Source organism: Pelmatolapia mariae, linkage group LG16_19 (assembly GCF_036321145.2).
Source record: "Pelmatolapia mariae isolate MD_Pm_ZW linkage group LG16_19, Pm_UMD_F_2, whole genome shotgun sequence".
Lineage (NCBI taxonomy): Eukaryota > Metazoa > Chordata > Actinopteri > Cichliformes > Cichlidae > Pelmatolapia > Pelmatolapia mariae.
Window position 1 is genome coordinate 30,975,790 of NC_086241.1, and position 25,020 is coordinate 31,000,809.

A 25,020-nucleotide genomic window follows, 5' to 3' on the forward strand; every position below is an offset into this window, starting at 1 on the left:
TATTGGAGATCTTAGACAGCTGGCTCCATCACCACCATAAACACACAGCAGTAAGGATTATTCTTTGGAGGAGTGGGATTCCATTTCTCCATTATGTTTTATTTGTCTTAGATCAGAGTAGAGTAAAGGCTAAGTAACAGAACCAATTCACTGGATAATGCAATGTAGTGACAGGAACAGACTACAGTAACTCCGGATTTGGTCAAAACATTGCATCCCTCCTGAAACAAGGTTTTATATACTCTGTTAGATTAAACTCAGAGAACCTAATGAATTGGCCATAGATGGTTTTCTGGCTTGAAAGGCTGACTAAAATATGGAACAGGAAGTTAGCACAGCAGACCAGACTGTCTGCCAGCTTTAAAGCCCAACCCTGTGTCTGCTACAGCACTGAACAAGCTCCACACTGAACTGTACGCGTTTCACCGTGTTAGACCCACAGTGATGCACACTCAACCTGCAAGATGGCTGTGTTGTGTCACACAGCGTGTTGGCCTACAGCCAGCAGAGGAGGAAGAAAACAGTAAAACACAGTTGGCAGAACTTATCACTAGAATCATGGAATACACACACACACACACACACACACACACTAACACTAAAGCATCTGCTCTGTCGGGTCTTACTTACTGGCAGTGTTCGACACCACCTGGGCATCTGAGCGGAGTGCCATGCAAACAAACACATGCAGCGTGCAAAACAAACAAACAAAAAGACGAGTGCAGAGACGAGTGAGGAGCAGCATGCGACCTGCGGAACTCAAACCTGAAGCCTGATTCAGCCTTCAGCAGGAAATCTAAGTCCTAACTTACAACATAACCGGGAACCCTTTTAAGCCAGGTTACATGGAAGGTCAGGATGTAGGGTTGAGAGCGTTTTCCGGTTATGTTAAAGGAAGATGTAGATTTCCCGAAGAATAATTCAGGTATTACACACAGCTCAGACATACACAGTAACATGTCTCACAGTTGGGTGAAATCAGTGGCACACAATTTTAAAAGGTGACTTATTATGAATTTCCTTTAAAACACACACACACACACACACACACACACGTCAAAAAATTACAGGAACACTTTTTAATCAGAGTGCAGCATCAGGTCAGTCAAACTTGTTGGATATTGACCTGGTGAGTTAACTAGGGGGGGTTGTTATCAGTTTCAGCTGCTTGGTCTTAACAACAGATACAGTATAGGGGCAAGAATGAGACAATCCCAAAACAGGAATGGTTGTACAGGTGGAGGACACCTTTTCTGACTGTTCTTTTACCATTTTTCCATTTGGCTAGGGTCGGTGCTACTACTGGTAGCATGAGGTGATACCTGGACCCTACAGACATTACACAGGTAGTCCAAATCCTCCAGGATGGCACATCAATATGTGTCAGTGACAGAAGGCTTGCTGCATCTCCCAGCACGGTCTCAAGACCATGGAGGAGATTCAAGGAGACAGGCATACTCCAGGAGAGCTGGACAGGGCCATCAGCAGGACCACTATCTGCTCCTCTGTACAGGGAGGAACAGGATGAGAACTAGGGGTGGGTTTTTATAATCGATTTATCGATTAAAATCGATTCTGGCTTGGATAACGTGAAATCGATTCATTAAAATCCTGAATCGATTTTTTAATATAAATTTATTTTGCCCGAAACGCCAGAATCTCTGGTGAAACCTCACAAAATTTCAACAACCACCAAACAGCTAAGACAGTAAATGAGAGCAGGTACACTGATTCTGCACAAAGACGTAAACACACAGCGCGGACCCGCGGATCAGAATCAGTGAGATGTCGCCTTTCTCACCCGACGGCACGGACACAGTCGGGGCTGAAAGCCGACAGCTCGCTGATTCTGATCTGTCGGCGGGTCCGCGCTTTGTGTTCACGCCCTTTTTGCGCTGATTCTAAAGCTGTTAGTTTTATCTCTCTCCAAACAATATTGACCGAACCAGCAGCAAAAGAAGATCCAAACTACTCTTCACATAAACATCATCATGAATTCCCTCTTACTTTTGCTGTTTTGCTTCCACCACGATAAAAATCACATGTCATGCACATCTCTCTCTCTCTCTCTCTCTGTACTTCAAGAACAGTTTCCCGTCTAAAAATCTGTTTTCTGCATTATTCGCTTGCTTGTTACGCACAAGTCTACCGTTGTTTACAGCGCTGTCGGCCGCTATTTTTTTTTTTTTTTCGTTTTACATACTTCCAAAAAGAAAACCTAATTTCTGCCGTTCAATACTGAACAAATGTAAACTTTTTTAAAATTATGCAAAATGCAAAACGCTTAGCTGTGTCTCTAATAAAACCGCTGTAACGTTCATATGTTGATTAATGGTTTTCTTTCATTTTTGATGTACTGCAGAATATTTTTATAAAATCCCAGGCCAGGAAAACCACCTTCATGTTTTTCTGTGTTTTATCTTCAGCTACTTTGACACAAAGGCATCTGCTGTGACGCTTACACCTTTGATAAAGTCTTGCGTATGTCAGCTTCCTTTTTATAGATACAAAAATATGTAAATGTACTGATCTGAATTATAATATTTCTGACTGTCAAAATTTCCCAGATTCAAATCGAATTGAATCGAATCGTGGATCGAATCGATTCGGGACCTTGTGAATCAGAAACGAATCGATTCTAGAAATCCGTGACGATACCCAGCCCTAATGAGCACTTCCAGAGCTACAACATAACCCTTAGCAGGACAATGGTGTGAATGTCTCCGGCTAAACAATCAGAAACAGACTTCCTAAGGCCCTACGGCGATGATGCCCAGCCTAATGCAACAAGATGATGCAGGTAGTTCCTGGAGGATGAAGGTACTGATGCCATTGACTGGCCCCCACACTTGCCTGACCTAAATCCAATATAATCTCTGGGACATAATGTTTTGGTCCATCTGAAGCTACCAGGTTGTAACTCAGACTTTTTGGGCCATATCCATCCAGACCAGGAGCTCCGTGATGCCCTGGTCCAGGTCTGGGAGGAAAGCCCCCAGGACACCATCCATCACTCATTAGAAGCATGTGCAGCGTCATCAGACATGCATACAAACATGTGTGGCAAACCACTCAGTACCATTTAGAGTTGGTGCAATGAAATTCAGCTAAATGAATTAACCTGCCGGATTATTTTTTCACCTTGACTTTCAGCCCTCCATTTGGCATCCTTAAGTTATGGACACATTAGCCAGTCCACATCAGTATAGACATGATCCCCCCCTCCCCGATACTGAGATTCCCATTACAAAGTGTTCCTTTAATTTTTTTCAACAGTATAAAAATATAAGAGATGTATAATGATTATTTGGAAATATAAATTAAGCAAGTCTAAAAGTAAAAATATGCAGTTTGAAATGAGCATAACAGATCAACTTTAAAGACAGTAAAAATACAGTAGAGTCAGGTTTGGTTGTTTAATGAACATCAGGAGAGATGGAGAACATCACCAGCCTTATGCTGAGTGCGTCTGTCGTTTTCCTACCTCATTAATGCCTGGTGTGATGGTTGGTGCAGCGATGAACACGACGTACGGGGCAAATTCGGCCGTCCGCAGGACCTTTAAGGCCTGATGAAAACACATGTTAGAGTTCAGTGTCCTTACATACTCCATGCATGAAGACTTGGTGCCCTCACATAAGCACGCACCTGAGGTTCAACGTCCAGTATGGCGATGAGCCCCTGCTGGTGGATCTTGCGAATGGTTTCCAGGCGCGTCCCGTACATGGCATCCTCGTGGCTGCCATACTCCAGGTACTCATTGTTGCTGATGTCCTGCATCATCTGGTCATGGGAAACGAAGTAGTAGTTCTTGCCGTTCTCCTCATCCTTCTTTGGAGGTCTGGTTGTGTCTGTGAGAACACAGGATCAGACACAGGAAGTGAGAGAATTACACCTCCCTACTTGCACAGCAGCGTTCGTAAAGACTGTCGATTGTGCGTCTTACGTGGGATGGGGTAGGCGAATCTGTCAGGGTGTTTGGTTATAAGTGTGTTCTTAATATGTCTCCTGCCCACTCCATGAGCACCTGACAAAGACAAACACAGACAGTCATTTAGGCCACAGCAGATGTTCTAGTGTCCTGCTGCTGCACTTGGTGTTACTCACCTAACAAAACTAGTGTTTTCCTCTTGAAAGCAGGAAGCTTCACAACCTCCTCATATGTGACAAGGTCTAGTTGGTCAAACACTGGAGACGAGAGACGCCAGAGACAGATGCAGATTAGGAGGATGTGCAGAGAGCTGTGTGGGATAAAAACAGCTAGAAAACTAGAGTGTAAGGGAAGCAAGGAGGCTAGAGAATATCTAACACATCCGCTAACTACGAGGTGAAGAGAAACCAAAGCAGATTAAAAATCTCAGTGAAAAAAGGCCTGATGAGGAAACAGTGGGTGGGAATAACTAGAGTTGGGTTCAGAGACAGATCCACTGCCCAGCTCGAATAATAATTGTTAAGCTGAAATGCAAATGAATCTCTAAAAGAACCTTTGATCTCTCCATGATGGTTTTTTAAATGCAGGCCAGCTTCTCATTTATTCTGCTGCTCATTCAGTCAGCAGTTACACAGGAAAACTGGGATATTTCAAAAAACCTGTTCAACCTGAACCGGAGCTTTCAGTTCTACTTTTTACTCGCTGTTGGTGGAGGTTTAAAGGACACCTGTTATGCTTACTTTCAGATCAATATTTTTTGTCTCTACCCCAACTAGCTTTACATTTAGAGTTAAAAATCTTTGTCTCATACTTTGCTGCAGTTCAGTCGTCAGTTCATCATCTGTCTGAAACATCAGTTTCAGCTCCCTTTAAAACATCTTCCTTCTGATTGGCTGCCCTTCGCACACAGGAGGTTTGAACAGTAAGTGGGTGGGGCTGCGTGCCTAATATATTATCCACGCTCGGTGACATCATGCAGATTAAAGCCTGTCTGAAGCCTGAGCTTTCTTCTCATTACGCGTGCTTGTACATTTGCCAGTTATTACCATATATAACACATGTATGCATATATAAGATTAATAGATGCATAGATGCCCTTTATTGAGATTCGAAGAGGTTCATTAAATGAATTTGATGCTGGTGTGGGATTCCATAAAATGTTACCGAACCAACAACCCTAGAAATGACATAAGATGGTTTGAAGTGAGGATTTTTGTTACAGTGAATCTAAGCTGGACTTTAAAGACTATTCATGACTGGCTGCATAAAGTAAAACTTGACTGACACAGTAAGAAATATTTCTTTCAGTCAAAAAGTCTCTCTCACTCATTGTGGTATATAAAGGATAGACAAAGCCATGGTGATGTCATTGATTGCTTGTAAGGTCTTGTAATAAAGCCAGCTGAGTGTTTGTGATCCTTCTGTTGTGTACTTTTTGATTTTAACTGGGAATCATCAATGTAACTTTTTATTCTCATGTTTAAATGAGGCTGCATCTAATTGACCGCAAATGGGTGTGAATGTGGCAGCTACACATTTGACATGCAGTAAATGAGGAGGACGCATTATACCCATTCTGAACGATTTGCACTGGCTTCAGAATTCGGTTCAAGAACTTCATGATAACAGTGCATGGCAGGAAACACTCTCATGGCCTAAGGGGAACTGTGCGTCACTATTTTAACTCCAGAATTACCCCCCACTCATTGTGAGGTCAGCTCAGTCTGTGCCACATCTCACCTTACAGACTAGCTTTCTGTCTCTAATCACTGTGGTTTGTCTTTTAATGTTGCTTTGAATCTGCTTTTCTTTTAATGAGCAATCTTTAATTAGTTTCAAAGCACTTGGCACTTTTCAAAATGACAGTTTCTAATTAATGAATTTTACTTGATTACTTGAAACTGAGACTTTGTTGTTTTCACATAGACTTTGGAGGAGTCGCCCCCTGCAGGTCATTAAGAAAGATTATGGCACTTCAGCTTTGGCTTTACTTTTCAGACCTGGAAGCTACGTCCATCTCTTATATACAGCCTTCACTTGCAGAACCAAACATGTAATTTCTCTGGGTTGTATTCTTGCAATAGAAGAATATTTGAAGTTAAGTGCAGGTAGGAGTCAAAAGACTTCCAAATAGACTAAATAGAGGAAATTGCAGAATGTCTGGGCTGCAGAGCGTATCGCGTGTTAAAGCTCACTAATGCTATGTGCTCTCTGCCTCTGAAACATGAGCCTCTGTGCAGCCAACATCTCAGCCTGCTGACAAGCGAAATATAACACTCACAAGTCAGCAGCTGCTGCTCAGACTGATGACGAAGACTGACAGACTGATGGTGACTGTGACAGCGACATTATATTGGACTGAAAAGGTTATTCAAAGACTGGTTACATTAGTGGACTCGTAGATGAACACACTACACCAAACATGAATGAGAAGACAGGTTAGGGTCACCATCACAGCACGCAGTGTCTAAAAACACACAGAGTAAGCTACACGGTTTCAGTTTTGCCTCAGCCTTCTGTTGTTTTTGTCAAGAGCAACAGAAACAAAAGTGAAACGCTGGCAGTGACAGCTGATCTAATCTACACAGTTAATCAGAGAAGAAGAAGAAGAGAGCGAGAGAAAAGAGGAGGAGTTGGTTGCTGTCACTGGTTGTTACTTACATGCAGAGAGGCCGTTCAGTAGGAGAAAGCGAGAGAGATGAACAGCAGGGGTCATAACATGGTTTGGTTACAACAGCAGAATTACAGAACGCAAAACAGCAAGATACAACAGCTGGGCAGCTGTGCAGCAGCACACAGTGCTGACAGCAGAGATGGATGCAGACAGAATACTGTTGTTGTTGCTGTTAGAGAGTTTATTCACACTAACTGGTGACATGTGGGTTGGGGGTGGTTGGTGGTGATGGTCACCAACAACCACAAGCAGCGCAGCAGAGCCCGGCTGCATCCAACTATGGAGGCATCCTGCATCTGCATCCAGCTGTCCGAGGGGTAGCAGTGGGTACTTCCCAGGAATCTGTCACCCTGTTTTCCAGCTATAAATGATGATTGATGACGATTTATATAAAATAATAATAAAGCAGTCACACAGAATTGTGTAATCCGGTGTTTTCCAGGACCTGCAGTGATTACCATATCTAGATGTTTAAAAATGTGTTACTGATGATAACGTGATTGCTACTAGTTCCAGGAATTCAGGAGTTGCTCATTATTTCAGGATATATGAATTTATAAGAGACAGTTACAGACGCTTCTCCGCATTTCAGTGCGTTTTTGGATGTTGGCAGTAAAGCTAATGTTTTGTGCACCTGTTGCTCTGCCTGTGAAACGTTGGCCTGACTGTTTGATTGGGGATACAGCGTCAGGTTAATTCTCGCTCAACCATCAACAGTCTGATGTTTCTGTTTGATTGTTAAAGCTGTGCCATTGCAGTTTCTACCTCTCTTCTTCCCTCTGCATGTCCATCTCATTAAGATACACAGCACAGGACTAACAACAAGGAATATCTTCTGCTAACATTTATGTTAACTTAATGTAATAATTGAATGTGGGCCTTCTACTCTACTGTCTGTGAAAATGATTCTAGATTAGGCAGTGATGAAGCCAGGCTCATTGATGGGGTGTAAATGGTGAGGGAGGGAGAAATATGTAAGAAACTAAGCTTCATGGTGCCATCACGCAGAGTTTCATTTTTCTTAAAATTCAACTTGGATCCTATTTGAGGGACGTGGCGTTTTTTCAGCTTCTGAAATGGAGCATAGCAGAAAACGTTTGTGATCCAATGGACTAAACTAGCAGAGCTTGAAGTCAGTCCATGCGGACTGTCTTTGTAAATGTGATGAAGTGATTGTCATGAGAATAGCTCCCTCACAAGGAAAACAATTCCTGGGAAATAACTGGAAACGCATCTGACTGACACTTTAGTCTCATGGTCTCTAACATGAAACCGAGCGTAGCTACAAAGTCAAGCTCATCCCTGATCCCAAGAGATCAGCTGATCTAATTGGTTAATTGTTTTGGATACACCATTTAGGCTGCTTTGGCTTGCCTACTATTACTGCAACCCCCCACCCCCACCTACCCCCCAAGCTTTTATTGTCATGCTGTATGTGATTTATGCAACATATCTATGGTGTGTTGTTTGCAGGGGGTTTTGCTGCTGCTTGCTTTATGCATGTGTATGTAAGGTGGGGCAGTCCACCAAAAACAAATGACAGAGGATGAAAATAATAATTGTTTTTGACTGTAGTGGTTCTGATCAAACTGTTACACACTGCTGAACCTGTTATCAGTAAAATGTTGGATGGAGTTACAGCGGACTCACTGTTTTGATTATTTTGAATTGAACACTAAATGATGGCATGCAGATAACTGTGGGTCCCATGCATTCACTAGTGTGTTACATGCTTTGGACTGTTCAGACAATTTCTTTCACAGGACGGCTTCACAAGTCCATGTGCCTGTAAGGACCTTGGACGGTTTTTTGTTCATACTGTCCATTCAAAGAAAACATCCAAGCATTCCATTTGAATGGAAGCGAATGGGAACAAAGTCCTCATTTTGTGCACAGAAATGCCTGAAAAACAGACCGTTCACAGGAAAAAAACAGAGATCTTTACTCTGTTAATTTGCAGCTTCAGGTCAACTTTAGAACACTTTTTTTTTTTCACAAAATGACTTTAGTCCCCATTACTGCCTAAAAGCAAGCAAGGTAGGATCTTTTCAATGCCAACTTTGAAGCAAAGGAATGACAACAGCACAAGAAGAGCTCTGATTGGCACTGACAGAAAATACTCTATCTCCGTCCTTCATATGGGCAGTGATGCATTGGTCACTCAGGGTGTTAGAGTGCACGGATTTATAGACATGCTCACAAGAGTGGATTTTCAGATACACACACTGTACTGTACACACGTATGTGCACACACACACACCCTATAGCACCCTTGGTTACATTATCAGCATGACTTATCCCATAATCCTTTGAGACAAACTGTTTGCACAGATGTGACATACAATAAAGAATTAATTAGCAGTACATTTTCCTCATTACTCAGTACACTACTACTCGACTCTCTCTGGGCTCAGTCTGTGAATGGTTCATAGAAAACCAGAGGAGCAGTACACAAATCATAATAAGCATGCAGCTTCTTTAGACTTCTGTTCAGCTCAACATGGACATGTAGACACTGACTGGTTCTCAATATAGACTACCAAGTTCCCATATAGGAACATGTGATCAAACACAGCTGCTGCTACATGCACGTGTTTGTACAGGGGGGATGTGAAGTTCTAGTTACCTGAGCTACACAAGCTTGAGATCAGAAGTGACAGAGAAGGCCACAGTGCACCACACTGTAAACGCCTCCCTTGTTTCACCCTAATAACTTATGTAACTACTTCATAGCCATGATATTAAAATCACTTAATATATTTTTTAAACTGATCATTCTGAAATGAAAGGACAATGTCATGATTCTATACAAGAATAAACAATTCTACTGTGTAGCAAACAGATCCTGTTCACCTCTAACAACCTGATCATGACTGATCACATGATTAGAACAAATATAACTTATTATTTTTAATTAAAATTGGATTTATTCTCATCTTTTACTGTGCAAATGCTTTTTGATGTTCTGAACTTTTCTTTTTTGCTGCTTGTTGACGTCACACACTAAAGCTACATAAAGGCAAGTTTAGCCACTCAGTGTCATAAAAGAGCCATCTTTCATGCTACAGAAGTCCTGATTGTAGTGGTCGTTGACATTATTCCTTTCTTCAGGACAGAGGATTGTGTCCTGTGGTTGGACTCATTCCAGCTCCATCATCTCGGACTGCAGCTGGTGACTGTAGTCCTTCTGCTGTGAGCTGGGGATCACTCTAACCAGAGCCTGCAGTGTGTGAAGAACTGATTCATGCTCTGCTACACTGTGTATTCTGTTCGACACAGCAAAGCAGAATAAGGACTACTTTTCCCAGCTTTTCCCAGCAGGATGGCAGCCACACTGAAGAGACAGCTGATGACTCAGTTAATTTGTGGTTGGTAAATAATATATTTGCAGAGCAGAAAATGATACTGCAATCATTAAAAGGCTGGAAATGCCGTCTAAACTGATATTATTTCCCCCGCTAATAATGCTCTTTCAGGACCTCTTTATTACACGTGTACTGAAGATGCCCATGCACATCCTCTAATGCCATTTAAAAATATGGCTAATAATGCAGAGATCTGCTAGAGTCTTTATCCACAAGCTGCCCACATCTCCCTAAACTGCCTCTGTGCTCATATAAGATTTCTGCTGCTCTGGCAGCTTTTCCTGTCATTCCTGGCTCTGGCTCTGCTACTTGAGATGAATATTACAAGATCTTGTTACATACAAGTTTCCCCTGCACAAACAGTCTGAGAGAAAAGTGTGTGCACACACAGGCACACACAGGGTGGAAAAAAAAGCAGATGCATGCATGCAAACAGTCTGCAGCTTGTTGCTTTGTGTGCACATGCATATAAATAAATACAGATATGTGAGTGATTGTACATTGCGTACCTGCGTTGTGCTTTGCCAAATACTTGTCTTTGTACTGCTTCTTCTTCTTGCCAAACCAGGTACAGCTGGCCTGCTGCTCCTGCTTCGTCTTCTCCATGGCTATACATGCCACCCGCCTACCACACAGACAGACAACTGAACTTAGTTTACAATTAAAGCTGGACAGAAACATTCTAGCTGTAAAGAGAAAATAAAGCCATGTTGCCATCAGAATAATAAGGGGCTCTTCCCAGCATTTTACCAACTGCTATTTGAAAACACACAACTCCAACTTATTTTTTTTTTAATTCCTTGTGTTTTGATGCAACACAAAGTTGGGGGAAAGAGTCTCTGACGGAACTGGTACAGAACTAGAACAAAGTGCAGATAATACAACTAAGCAGAGAGACAGGCAGCAGAAATCTGAAATCTGGAGTAAAAACAGATGGGGCTAGAGGAACTGGTAATTACTTTTTATATTGTGAAATATTGGTCTATAGACTGCGTTTTTAAGATGTCTGCATTTTTTCCTAATAGCCTACCTAATAGCTTAGTGAAAACTTTCTCAAAGCGTAGATGATCACTGTAGCTAGTTACAAGTTATTTTCAATACACCACTTTGTAGAGTATGATCCCGTTTAGAATAAAGTGCACAATAAAGCAGGGAGAAGTTGACTTTCGAAAGAGTTCAAAAACAGTAATTCACAAACCAGGGTGACATCTCCATCTTTACAGTTACTGTATTGGTCCTGGATTTTTTTATTTTTTTTTTAATTTTAGTGGAAACTTTTATCTTCCTGCCATCATGCTATCAGAGAGTGCGTTGCTCTTCTCACCACTCCTGTAGTTCTGGTGACGGGATGAGGCCGGCTGTGCCATTTTTAGTGTTCTCCAGCTTGCCCTGCCACCAATTGTGATCATCCTTGGATATGATCTGGATGATGTCGCCCACACGGAAGCGAATGCCGGCCTCCTTGCAGGGGATGAGCTCATCCTTGGAGGGGTCATATTCAAACTGGGCCCTCACGTAGATCTGCGGCGAAAAGCACAGATGTTAGACAGGTAGTATGTAAGCTGAATGACATGGTGGGAGAGATGCAGACAAGGGGGGTGGGGGGGTAAATGTGTCTAGATGATGTGCTTTGTTTTGCATATCATGAGAACTAGGCCTAGAGTAATGAGCAGTGGATTCTCAGGGGGCATGGGATCGTGGGGTGGGGTGGGTGGGGGGTACTGTTGCCAGGTTGAGTGGACTTCCTGCAGTGAGATAAACCCAGACACTGCTGGGCTATTAATGAGGCTCTCAACTCTCTGGTAATTACAGCACAGGCATTGTTTGTGTGTCCATTAGATCAAACTACAAGTCATTATCCTGCTTTAAAACATTTCTAATCACACAGCTGATATTTTTCCACAGTGTGTGAGGAAAGTGAGGAGGTAGAAGTGTTTGAGAGGTGTTTTTTCTTTTTAATTTCTGTGGGAGTTGGGGGGGGGGGGGGCAGAGGAAGTCTGTCTCTTACCTTCACTGACATTTTGTCCTTGATTGGAGGTCTGGATACAATCTAGGATTTGAAAGCATCACATACATCATGCAGCAAAAACGGCTAGGTAATGTCTAAAACAGCAGTATGGCGGCCGAGGCCGGTGGCAGGGAGGAAGGTTGTGGGTTAATAGCAGGGTTTAGACATTTACTTCTCATTAATGTGGCAAATTATTAGGCAGTTCAGTGGCCTTTAAGCTCTGCAGCTCTAAGGCTGCTGAGCTTGCAATACAGCATCGTATGTTGTGGTCTCCACTGCCCCCTGCTGGTGTGTTCTTTATATGCCACTTTGCTTTGAGTTTCTATCACAGCATTGTAGTTTTTGTCAGTTGCTTTGGATCGGTTCTTGAATGATAGATGAAGCTATTCCGGAACATTTAGTCAAACTACTGAGAACAACTCCCCACAATTTACACTAATTTTGGTTTTTATATGTATCAGCAAAATAGATAATATTCTGTCATGAACAGTTTTACTATTCCAAGTATGCTAACGAGTTCATTGTGCAAGGCATCACCTGCTCCGCTGAGCCTGCATATGAAAGTCATGAGTATGATGAATCTGCACCATGGCAGACTGATCATGATTCCGACTTTGTAAATACGACTTCCTCTGTACTGCATTCATTGCTAATCTGACTTTATCTTCTCCAATACCTTTTACTTATATGGCAGCTTTTCTCTAATAGCATAACGTGCCAAAGTAAAACCTCAAATATGAACGGTGTGGCAAATACACACTGATTAAACTTAAAACAGCAATTTATTATTACTATTATTTTTATTATTAGCAGTAGTATTAATCTCTGGCTCTCTTTCACAGTGTGTCTTTTTGCCCGTCTCCCTCCCCTGATGGTTGATGGTCAGCAGATGGCCGCTCTTCCTACTGTTGCCAAGGTGGTCATCTAATTGTTGGGTACTTTTATATGACTGTTGTTGTGATATGGTGCTGTATAAATAAAACTGGATGAGTATGAGTACTGGAAAATATATTTTTAGGACTTGAGTGAAACAGACATATAGCGTTTTATACAATTAGAGCAGCCAGCTCAGATAAAGTATTTTAGGGACAAGAGTCTGTCCTTGGAATAGGACTAAGGATGTCAGGCAGCACAGTAAGAGGAAGACAACAGAATATAAGCAGGTACACAAGAGTACATATCCCCCCCCACACACAAACACAATCCAAGCAAATGTGAGTGCTCAGTGTATGATCAGTATTTAAATAGTATTCACTGTGATTCACAGGGGCAGTCCGTTATCCTTGACCCTGAGCACAGTTTGGGTGAAGATCCATTATATTATCATTGTGCACAAGTTAAAGTCTAAAATCAGTGCTGTACGAGGAATAGCGATTGAACCTTGGAGGGACAGATAATGGACAACTCGTCATGGCATGAGGTCATCGGCCCTCTGACCGGATGAGCTATTAAAATCTTTTTAAAAAGTGCCAAAGCAACTGAGGAAAAACTGCAAAATCGTGTGACAGTCATGGTTCTGGATAAATAATGTTGGATTACCTCAGAGGGGATTAATAATGTGTCAGGAAGGTACACACACACACATAACACTGTGACTAGATGAGGGTTACAGGAGACCATTAGGAAGGACGGTGTTTTAGTTGGCTTTTCATAGATGACACTCATAGTGTCTGTACTCACAGCGATATAACCATCGCATGAGATGTTACTGCATGAATTAATGTGACTGGGAACCAGTGGTTAAGGGGGATCCTTGTGCTCTTTAAGGCTCAACAATGCCTGTGCCATTGTTACCACAGAGATTGTTAAGAGGTTTGTGAAGTGCTGAGGACAGCAGCGGTCACAGCTTTTCATAAATGCTCTTCTAGTAAAACCCTGACATGGGATAAGAATCCAGCTGGATCCAAATTATAGTCAGCTACTCTTAAGGATGGGAAGGGCACTGCAGTTATTTATAAGTTCTGATACTTCATAGACAAAAAAAAGCAACTGCACTTAACTACTTGGTGAAATTATATATATAAAATAAGATTCCCTTCTCCCACTGTGGATTTTGACACATTTTGCATCACATCTGATCAATGATGCAGAATCCTGACTGGATAAACACAAATCACAGTGAGAAAGCCAGAAACTGTGCTGTAGCTTGTACAGCTTTTTAAAAGAAAAGCTTCAAAACGAGCTGTCACCAAGTCTTTGTTTAGTGCTTAGATGTGGCTCAAATCATCAGAGCTAACTGGACTTGCTTAAACTTGAACTGAGTTTAAGGCATCTTTTAGATCCAGTTTTTTCATGGGTCTCGTTTGGTTTTCAGCCAAACTACAGGCACATTTCTTCACTCTGTAGCTGTCCAACACTGAGTGACCACTGCAGTACGACTTCCCTTTCATGTGTTTTGTCTGTGGAGCTGTGGTTGTTAGTGGGCACGGATGAAAGGATTACAAGTGTGTGTGTGTGTGTGTGTGTGTGTGTGTGTGTGTGTGTGTGTGTAAGCCAGTGATGCAGGCCAGTTTTGTTGCTCACATCACACAGAATGACTGTTTCCCTCTTTGACTCAAAGGGAAGCATTATGTTCTCCAAATCAATAAAACTCAATTTCCCCGCCCACCCTACAAACAAAGCTCAGTTTGGATCCAGATGCACTGTGTCCACTCCTGTCTTCAGCCTGATAAAAGCTGAACAGCTGCACACTATTTTGGTGTAAATTATAGAATTTAAATGGGATATTTTGGCCTGGCTCCAGAATCTTATATTTCTTCTTTTAAAGGATGAGGCCGGCGATTTTCGATATTTTCATTACTAGAAATAAATACAACAAAAGAAATGATTACCAAGTACTCTGTTTACCCAAAGCACGATTCCACTAATTCCTGCATGCCATGCAGCTTCATCAAGGCACACAGTTCCCCAGGTTTCTTTATTACAAAAATATGGGGTGGTAAATTATTAAAGAATAGTCTCAACTGAGAAAATAAGCCTCCTTTAAGAATAATTTTACACTACAATATATAAACTTTGATTATCAGTGTATGTAGACAAGTATGCTTAGTGAACACATTTACAGGGTGAACAGGACAGGACCGATAAGACATCGCGAACGCTTCCTGGCCATCCAGTGTAGATGTTATTGAAACTGATGGGAAGACAACGTTGGAGAAACGTGAACATTTTATTTGTACTGTATAATCTGCAGATTCTGACAGAAATCTGCAACTATCCTTTGAAGCACCGCTCCTCTCTAAAACAGCAATAAGGATAATTATTAGGTTATTTACATTATTATGTAAATAACAAAATAACTTAAAGCAAAAATTGGGAAATGTAAAGTCCGAAGTCTTTATATTAAGGGCCATCAGTCAAACAATATTGTTTGGTCTGGGTCTAAACAGAGCGCGTTGTGTGTGACGTCTTCTTTTGCGCATGCGGGCCGCTTTGAGGGTTCACACTAGAGCGCGTTTGCTGTCACATTTTATTTGTAGTGTGAACAAGCAGACCAAAAAACATCGGATTTGATCAAAAAATCGGAATTGAGCATTAAGACCTGCAGTGTGAACGTAGCCATAATGTAACCATTTAGGGAACATTCACATGAATGTGTTCCCGGCTTCTATGCTCCCACCTCTGCTTCACTCTGAATGACGCTGACGTTGCCAAACTGAACTTTGGTTCCGTTGCTGTGCTTGCACTGAAAAACTGTAAAATATTACTGAGCCAAAACAACTAGAACACTTTGGCATGAGTTCATTGTGCAAGGCATCACCTGCTCCCCTGAGCCTGCATATGAAAGTCATGAGTATGATGAATCTGCACCATGGCAGACTGATCATGATTCCGACTTTGTAAATACGACTTCCTCTGTACTGCATTCATTGCTAATCTGACTTTATCTTCTCCAATACCTTTTACTTATATGGCAGCTTTTCTCTAATAGCATAACGTGCCAAAGTAAAACCTCAAATATGAACGGTGTGGCAAATACACACTGATTAAACTTAAAACAGCAATTTATTATTACTATTATTTTTATTATTAGCAGTAGTATTAATCTCTGGCTCTCTTTCACAGTGTGTCTTTTTGCCCGTCTCCCTCCCCTGATGGTTGATGGTCAGCAGATGGCCGCTCTTCCTACTGTTGCCAAGGTGGTCATCTAATTGTTGGGTACTTTTATATGACTGTTGTTGTGGAGCCCGTTCTCACTCCCGAGGCGTAACATCCCGACGTTTTGTCACGTCCTGCGGCGTTCCTGAGGAACGCGAAAGGTGACCTTCCACGTTGTTATGGTACGCGGCGGTTTCCAGCCCTGTACTGCAGCCCTAAACTTAACCTTATCACTAAGCCTAAGCATAACCTTATGCCTAACCTTAACCATAACCTTATGCCTAACCATAACCTTATTCCTAACCTTAACCATAACCGTATCCCTACGCCTAAACCTAACCTTATCCCTAAACCTAACCATAACCTTATGCCTAAACCTAACCATAACCGTATACCTAAGCCTAAACCTAACCTTATCGCTAAACCTAACCATAACCTTATTCCTAACCTTAACCAGCACTTTAATGAGGTGAAATAGTGTTTTCTAAAGCGATTTTAAGGGAAAAAGCGAAGATGTGTAGATTGAGTCCAAACGGTTCTCATGTGTCCGCAGTTTTCCGATGTCGTGACGTAGGAACGCCTTGGGTGCCCAAAAACGTAATATGTTGACGATTTGTCACCTAGCGTAAAATGTTACGATTTGGGAGTGAGAACGGGTTGTGTTGTGATATGGTGCTGTATAAATAAAATTGGATGAGTACGAAACGAGTACTGAAACGGGAACAGAAAAGGTCCAACTATGAAACGATGAGGGGGATTTTCTGGCTGCTGCACCAATTTCCTTCTGTGCCATTTGGGAATCCCGTGCTGCACATTTCATAAAGTGGCCTTTAGAGACGGACCTGCTAGCAGACTTCTGTAACCGGTAGGTCTGCACACAGGCCAGACAGTAGCAGAGATTCTCATTCTTAGGAGAGTTTAGATACAGTACATATTCATGTATGCTCAATTATTAGATTTTTTTTCTTTTTTAAACACAGGTTTCAGTGAAACTTCTCTGTAAGAGATGACACAGCACAATGAGCTACTTAAACTGCAGTCATGAAGTGAAAAGCAGCAATTTCTACAACAGCATCCTGATGTCACCTTCAGCCACCACAACCTGCTGCTACCTGTTTCTACAGAAACTGGAGTGCACCATCTCAAGCACATGGACGAGATTCCAGGAGACAGATAGCTAGTCTAGGAGAACTGGACAGGACCGTAGAAGGTCCTTAACCCATCAGCAGGACCAGTGTCTGCTCCTTTGTGTAAGGAGGAACAGGATGAGCACTGCCAGAGCTACAACATGACCTCCAGCAGGGCACTGGTCCAGATATGGGAGGAGACACCAGGACACTATCCAGGCTCTCATTAGGAGCATGCTCCAATATGATCAGGCACACATACAAACGTGTCTGACAAACCACCGAGTACCATTTTGATTTGCTGCAATGAAATTGACTTGACTGAAATTGACTTTCAGGGTGTCTTTGAATTCAGCCCTCTGTAGATTGATAATTTTCATTTCCATCAAATGATGTGGTGTCCTCCTGCTTGCTCATAGGGTGCTGTCTGACAGCTGGGGGTTTCTCTGTATTATTACAGGGTCTTTACCTTATAAAAGGCAATTTAAAGTGCCTTGAGGCACCTGCTGTTGTAAATTGGAGCTATATCTTCCTGAAAACCAGCCTATTCATTAATGTCCTCTGTAATGGACATTTGTTTTTGGTCTATATCTTTTGACTTATTTGAGCTATCCTACTGAGTCCTGATGTACTAAATTGAGGACATTCTGGGCCTTCCCTTGGAGATCTCATGTGTTTTCAAAGTGTTCCTTTAATTTTAGTGAGCAGTGTATTTATAACAAAAACATTTGTCACCCAGTATGAGCAGGAGGTTCCCTGATGTTTCAGCATTTCTGTGAAGCTCACCGACACGCAAAAATAAGATATATCAGGCTTTGTAATCACACAAAATTCTTGTCCATCAGTAGTTTGGGACAGATAAAAACAGCCTGACTTACATGCAACCAAATCACACTGATGAGTTTTAAGAAGCAGAAGGGAGAGTTTGGGAGAAACTCAGACACACACTTTTGTGTAAAGGAGTGTGATGCAAGCATTTGTAAAGAGCTAGTGAGTGATTGTTAGTTACCTGTCGACCCTTGGGCTGGATGGCAGATGGCAGGTCCTGTGAAAGTGAACCATTGATGACAGAAAGAAAAGGTTAAGAAATATACTACCACACACACACACACACACACACACACACACACACACACACACACACACACACACACACACACACACACACACGTGTGTATTTATATCCTTGTGGGGACATCTCATTGACATAATGCTTTCCCTAGCCGCTTACCCTAACCATCAGAAATGAATGCCTAACCCTGACCCTTACCCTAAACCTAACCATAACCTAATTGTAACCATGACAGTAAAACCACATTTTGAGTCTGAAAAATGCCTTCAAACTCATGGGGACCGGGATTTTGGTCCCCACAAGTATAGTAAACTATCAATTTTTGGTCCCCATGAAGATGTTAATACCCGTCCACACACACACACACACACACACGCACACACGCACACACGCGCACACACACGCACACACACGCACACACACGCACACCCTTTGAGAACTTTTACATGCAATCTAGATGTTTAAAAAAAAAAAAAAAAGTCATTCTCATCTGTTAAAGCAGATCTGGCTGTGGAGCAACCAAGCAAGCACAGAGCAAGCGAAGCAGCTGCAGCATCACACCACATGTCTGTCTGGAGCCTTGGCAGGGGAAACTGTGGAACCTGATTGGGTTTAGTAGAATAGCAGAGTAGGAGCACGTCTCCTCGCACCATCGTGACCACTGGAGCCTCAGTGTGTTTTTGTTAGCAATGAGACACAGCAACGGAGCAGGCTTTGTGAGGCACACCAATTTGTGAACTGAGATATCGGACACGGGGGGCCTTTGGCTCAAACAGATGAACAGGGAGAATGACACGGGAGTGAGTTGAGAGACCTACGGCATCACCCGTCTACATCTAATCCTACTGCTACCACTACTGTGACACGATTTAACGCAAAATGAAATGAAAACAACTCATGAGAAACACACGCAGCAACTGAATGTAACAACACGGACATGTAGAAATACCATGACACAACAGCGTGACAGAAAGAAGAAAAAAAAAAAAAGGGAGGAAATGGCTGGGTGGTAGTCTGATTGTGGGATTTTTTGTTTTTTTATGGTTGGGGGTGGGGGTCCTTACCAAGATAGAACTGTTAATGCTGGAGTGGCCATTGGCAGGGGACTGCCTGGAGGTGGTGGGGGACTCATTCTGAAATAAGACACACAGGTCAGCAGTGCACAGCCGGCGCACAAACACACACAAGCGCACACACTCCCACACTTCTGGGGGCGACTGTAGGAGATGTAGAGGGTGTATTTGTAGAACACAATAGAGACCCACCACAGAGTTGACGTAATGAAATGCGTCAACAAGACATGGGAGACAGCAGCACCAGCAGAACTCTAGCATGCACAGCCTTAAATAACCACAGAGAGGCGCTAGACTGACATGAGATGCTAGTCTGATCAGCATGAGGTCATCATTAACTGAAGCTGTCAGAGCTCAAAAGTCCTGACTGTGTGTCTCAGTGTTCAGAACAGCAGGTGTGTGCTGGAGGACCAAAAGAGCTGAAATCACCGTCACATTTCTCTTTTAATGGAACACTTAATGACTTCTTATCAAATGTGACAGCAATACAACAATGTTATAGGTTTTACTGTGAAAATAAACTGTAAATGGAGAGAAATATGAAGGCTCTGTTCAGAGAAAGCTAAATTATAAGCAGAAATAATGATTAAAGTGAGCTAACAGTCTGTAATGTCTGCAGTTAGTCTCTCTGTTCTCAGCTAAAAATGACCTAAATCAAAGCAGGGCTGTGGTTTGCGTGCACGACTTTTCAAAATAAAGTCTCCCTTTTTTTTCGTTTCTGTTAAAAACAACCACATTAACCATGCTGTTCTAGTTTTAGACCTCTGCACTGGTCTCAGTGTGTTCTAAAATGATCTAACTAATTACATGTACGGTCTTAGATGGCTGGATACCACAATGTATGTATAACTTCCTTTTGTCCCTCACAGCTCTGCTGGTCTAGCTTTTCTTAGCTGGTCCAAAGTATTGGTGCCCCAGCTTTGAAAGCTCATTTCTGTCAGTTTTAGTATGCTGATATTGCAGTTGTCTGAACTGCTGGTTTCTACTTATATTGTTTTTGGACTTTACTTCCTGTACACTGGAAAGCTCTTTGTTCTACTTGCTTCAAAAGCTACAAAGATAAAGATAACAAAAACAAACAAAAAAAACCTTAAATTGTTTGCCACTCTGAAAATGTAATACTGCACACTTGCTTTACATTTATCATCTCAGAATGATTTCATCATCTAATTTTTAAAAAAAATTGAAAAATCTTGAAAAACCAGACATTTCAATAACAGATCGCAAAACAACAGGATTTTTTTGTTATTAAATCTGTTACTTAGTTACGTGTATAGCATGAATTTCTGCAGGAGAGTTCCTTTTCAGCAAGAAAAGCTGTGAAACTTACAAGCAAAAAAAAAAAAAATCTATGTCCTACTTCACATTTTCCAAAGTCAACCAGTCAGTCAGACCTGGAGTCTTTGCTGGTCTGATTCTGCACCTGGACCGCATGATTGACACCCCTGATCTATGGCAAATGATATCCTGAGTTAGCCCTCATTGGCATCCCATAGCACACGACAAAGAGCAATTAAGCTTTGAGTTTTACTGGCTTCCATTCAGTTTTAGTATACTGGCATTGTATTTTGCAGTACCCAATATCCTGTGTTGGACTTTACGTCCTCTCCTGTAAACTCAGCTCTCATGTAGTGAGATAGATGAAGGAAGATGGAGTTTTAGCTGTTCAAGAGATGCTTGAGGCATCTTCAGTTGTATAACAATTCAGCATCTAAACATCAGCAACATCCTGAAACATCTCCTCATGCGCCACATGAGCTGGAGCTTGGCCTAAGTTGAACCATGACGCGAGAGGTTACTATCGTCCACGTCTGTATGGTGTGTGTGTGTAGGTGTAGTGGTTGTTCTATATGCAGGAGCAGGATGGGATACACAGAGAGGTGTGGCTTATTTCCAGAGCGGAGAAGGGAAGAGGGAGTTCCGGTATCTTGGTTGTGAAATTGGTGTGCTGATTATCTGGCCCAGCCCCAGCAAAACACAGCAAAACACACGCACAGCACACCCCGTACACACAACCTACTCAGGTTACACACACACATACACACTCAGTAACCAGGCAAGCAGTTAGTAACTAGATCAAGAGCTCAAAAAAAGTAGTGAGGAGGAGGAAGAGGTGTTGTTACCTCACAGGATGAGCCCTGCGTCCGGTAGCTTGGTACTATTTTGAAAGTGATGCTGCCGCGCATCTCTCGCTGCAAACACACAGAAACACAGACACAGAAATATAGTGAGTTTTGTCTCATCTTCACGTCAGCTTGTGAGATTTTCTCTCATATGCAGAGATAGTGGAAAAAAAGGTTTGCTCTGGTGTATAAACATTTGAGAATTTCATTTAATTCTCTTCTGTAAATTGCATCGGTACAGTTCATGCTAACTACACCTGTTAAGACCCTCTTGTCCAAATATAGTCAGTTGTGACTCCAAAAACAAACAACCCCCCCCACCCAAACAAACACAAAAGCAAAACTCACCAGCATCTTCTGCAGCTGCTCTACAGTCTGGTTGGCCACACTGATGCCGTTGATTTCCCTGATCTCATCTCCAACATGCAATGTTCCTGAACACAGGAAAAAGGAAAAGAGAGACAAGCAGAAAGACAAACGTAAAACGTTTTCTAATTGCAGAGGCATCCGAGATGCAGCCATAGCAGAGGTCCTCCGGACTAGTTTGATTCTTCAGCAACTACAGTGTGGCATCCTTTGTAACAATCGAGGAGGACTTTCTTCTTTTACTCACCGTTAATTTAAAAAGCTCTAAAACCTTCCTCTTCTTTAAAGATTTCAGGTAATAACAGTAAAAATATTTATTGAGGACTTGAAATACGAAATTAGAGTATTGTATACAAAAAATAGGCAGAATATTTTAACAAATGAGTCAAAGTCTTGTGGGCAAGATTTATATAATGTCGCTTATTGACGTCAGTCAGAAGATGGAATAGAGTACCCTGTCTGTGGATCATCCCCCCGTGCATTATCCTTGCGACGATGCAGTGGTTTGATTCGTTCATCTTCAATGTGATACCCTGCAAAGGCATAAATTTGAAAATGGTTACTGATACCATGTAAAAAGTCCCAATGTCATCCCAGATCAAATGTAAGTACAGTGAATACAACACCGTACTCTTTAGATCATTAACCATGAATTATGATGCATCTCGATTAATCATGAAGAACTCTTCAGCCACTAGTAGAACAAGCCTCCAACAGACGGCATGGCCCCCAAAGAGCCCCAACATCAGCATTATACAGTCAGTGTGAGCTGACATGAAGAGACAGAAGACTAAAACCAGGGAGGAACTGTGGCAAGTTACCTTTAAATGCTAAAACAAAGTATAAATAATAATAGGCATGTCTCTGAAAGCATCCTCACTTTCATTTCATTCATTTCAACTCAGCATTGTTCAAAATCCCAAAGGGCGTACCATTGGCTCATCTGTGTTCTTCTGAAACTGGACCAGACGGACTCTGGTGACGTTCTCCAGGTCCATGTCTCCGTTGGCACTCTCGGGGGAGTCTCCGTTCAGGAAGGGTGAGGTGGGTGGAGGTGTTACCCGCAGAGCCTCGTCACTGTAAACCTCGTGGGCCACTACGTCATGGGCCTGCAGCAATGCCTGTAGACACACACACTCCATAAAGGACTTCACTCTTCTTGGTAAAGGCACATTTTGTGTGAACAAGAGTGCACCAGTTATGGAACTTTACTGTCGGCTTCTGGTGGCATCACTGACATGAATATCTGCGATTCTTCCAAAGTAAAAGGGAGGCTGAGATGAGGTACAGGCAAGGCCACAGGATGTTGAGGAAGAGTTTCCCCCTTTCCTGTGGCAGCAGACGAATTAGGACTGAATATGAGTACCACTGTCTTATCTGGTGAAGAAATACTCTCTTTAGCTAGCTAGTTGTTCTCACCAGAAACCATTTATGAAAACAAGTGATTGTTGGGCACTGCTTTATGTGTGAGCAGCATAAATGAGACTAACTCCAAAGCACATCTGTTGGCATATACAAAGAATTGGTGAAATCTGTATGACTCCAACACTGACTCTTGTACAAATAATGTCATTCAGCTTAAAAATTTGCAATCCATACTCTTTTTATGGTAAATTCACAGAAGACAAAGCCTTCAGTGGTCTTGAACTCCCTCAAGACATGAGCTCACTAAAAATAACATGGCCAATATTTTATCCAAGCTCTGAAGAGCAGAAAGGGATTTGCTTCTTGACTTTGTCTGACTCTCTGCTCTGCCACACATTACAAAGATCCTTTGCACAGGTGCCTTTAGTCCGTAGCCCCTGCATCTGTCTGAGCTCTGCATCTCCACAAGACGAGCCTGCTGCTCCCTCACGCCCACAGAGTGTTAGACTCCACTTGTCTGACAGACGCAGAGGCCCTTCCCTTGAGTGGCACTTTAACAAACCCGTCTGAACTTCAGAAGACAGCAATCAAAGCCCAAAAAAGGGGGGAAACCTGTCACTGTCTTCTTTCAGTGTCACGCAAACAACACACACAAGCGCGCGCACCCGAGGAGGGAGAGCACATCAGAGAGGGAGAGACACAAAAGCAGCGGCAGCCTCTCTAACTCCAGTGTCAAAATACATCACACGCAGAAGACACTTCATGTTGCACAACTTGCAGGAAAACTGTGTGTGTCTGTAGGTGCATGTACGTGCGCTCAACTGATCCTTTCATGCTGTGTGGGAAAACTTTAAAACAAGAGAAAATTTTAGACTGAGATAGTTAATGGACAGTGTTTTAAGCTTTTTAAACTGATCCCCATGTCAAAAAAAAGAAGAAGAAAAAAAGAAAAAGAATAAATAATGCGGTATTCAGTGCAAATTTCATAAATAGTGACCTAGACTGTGGGGTTTGTGGGGATTCTGCCACGTCAGCATCACTGCCACTCACATGACAAACAAGATGACGTGAGCTTACACAGATCCTGTTCTTTATTTAGACATTAAAAGGTGCTCGGTGCATCATGGGAAGGCCCCAGCAGCCTAGGCCTATTGCTACAGCATAACTAAGGAATGCTTTAGGATCACCTGATCCAGCTCTAACTCTTTATCAAAAAGAAAAGTTTTAAACCTTTTAAACTTTGTGATACACTTGTTCAAGATTTTGTATGTGAGAATTTTAAATTCAGGAAGCTTTTAGGGTGATCTGATAATAATCTGGCCGAGAAGCTAAAAATGCACAAACTAGTTTTTCTGCTCTGATGATCTCTCTGATACAGGATGTTTCTTATTTTTGAGATATTGGCAAAAACATGAAGGCAGTTCACATATTTGTTTAATGTGTGCATTAAAGGACATATCCTGGTCGAAACGACTCCAAGATTTCTCACAGTGTTACTGGAGGCCAAAGTAATCTATGTAAGCATCTAGTTAGACACCAAGATTTTTAGGGCTAAGTAAAGTAATCTCCGTTTTATCTAAATATCGAATCAGGAAATTACAGATCATCCAGGTCTTTACTTCTTTAAGACATGTCTGTATTTGAACTAGTTTATTTAAATGATCTGCCTTGATAGACAAATAAAGCTGGGTATCATCTACATAGCAATGAAAGTGCCATTTCAAAACATATTAGTTTAATGCATGTGTTGAAGGATGTTTCCTGGTCAAAAACAACTTTAAGATTTATCACACTGTTGCTGGAGGCCAAGGTAATACC

General features: G+C 42.1%; 1 protein-coding gene across 16 annotated transcripts in view; it reads right to left on the reverse strand.

Moving 5' to 3' along the window:
- The window catches only part of caska (calcium/calmodulin-dependent serine protein kinase a), a 170,229-nt gene that overhangs the window by 1,838 nt on the left and 143,371 nt on the right, over window positions 1-25,020 (reverse strand). For 4 of the 16 annotated variants that reach the window (XM_063499144.1, XM_063499140.1, XM_063499143.1 and 1 more), the window contains 14 exons: window positions 22,770-22,958; window positions 22,292-22,370; window positions 21,820-21,905; window positions 21,472-21,540; window positions 19,340-19,408; window positions 18,213-18,248; window positions 11,979-12,020; window positions 11,295-11,491; window positions 10,480-10,595; window positions 4,108-4,188; window positions 3,947-4,027; window positions 3,649-3,851; window positions 3,485-3,568; window positions 631-657 (listed from right to left, as the gene is read on the reverse strand). In XM_063499144.1, the coding sequence (XP_063355214.1) occupies window positions 631-657; window positions 3,485-3,568; window positions 3,649-3,851; window positions 3,947-4,027; window positions 4,108-4,188; window positions 10,480-10,595; window positions 11,295-11,491; window positions 11,979-12,020; window positions 18,213-18,248; window positions 19,340-19,408; window positions 21,472-21,540; window positions 21,820-21,905; window positions 22,292-22,370; window positions 22,770-22,958 (1,359 nt within the window). The remainder of the gene's footprint in view (window positions 1-630; window positions 658-3,484; window positions 3,569-3,648; window positions 3,852-3,946; window positions 4,028-4,107; window positions 4,189-10,479; window positions 10,596-11,294; window positions 11,492-11,978; window positions 12,021-18,212; window positions 18,249-19,339; window positions 19,409-21,471; window positions 21,541-21,819; window positions 21,906-22,291; window positions 22,371-22,769; window positions 22,959-25,020) is intronic. The other 12 variants (XM_063499149.1, XM_063499148.1, XM_063499146.1 and 9 more) reach the window with 6 other exon arrangements.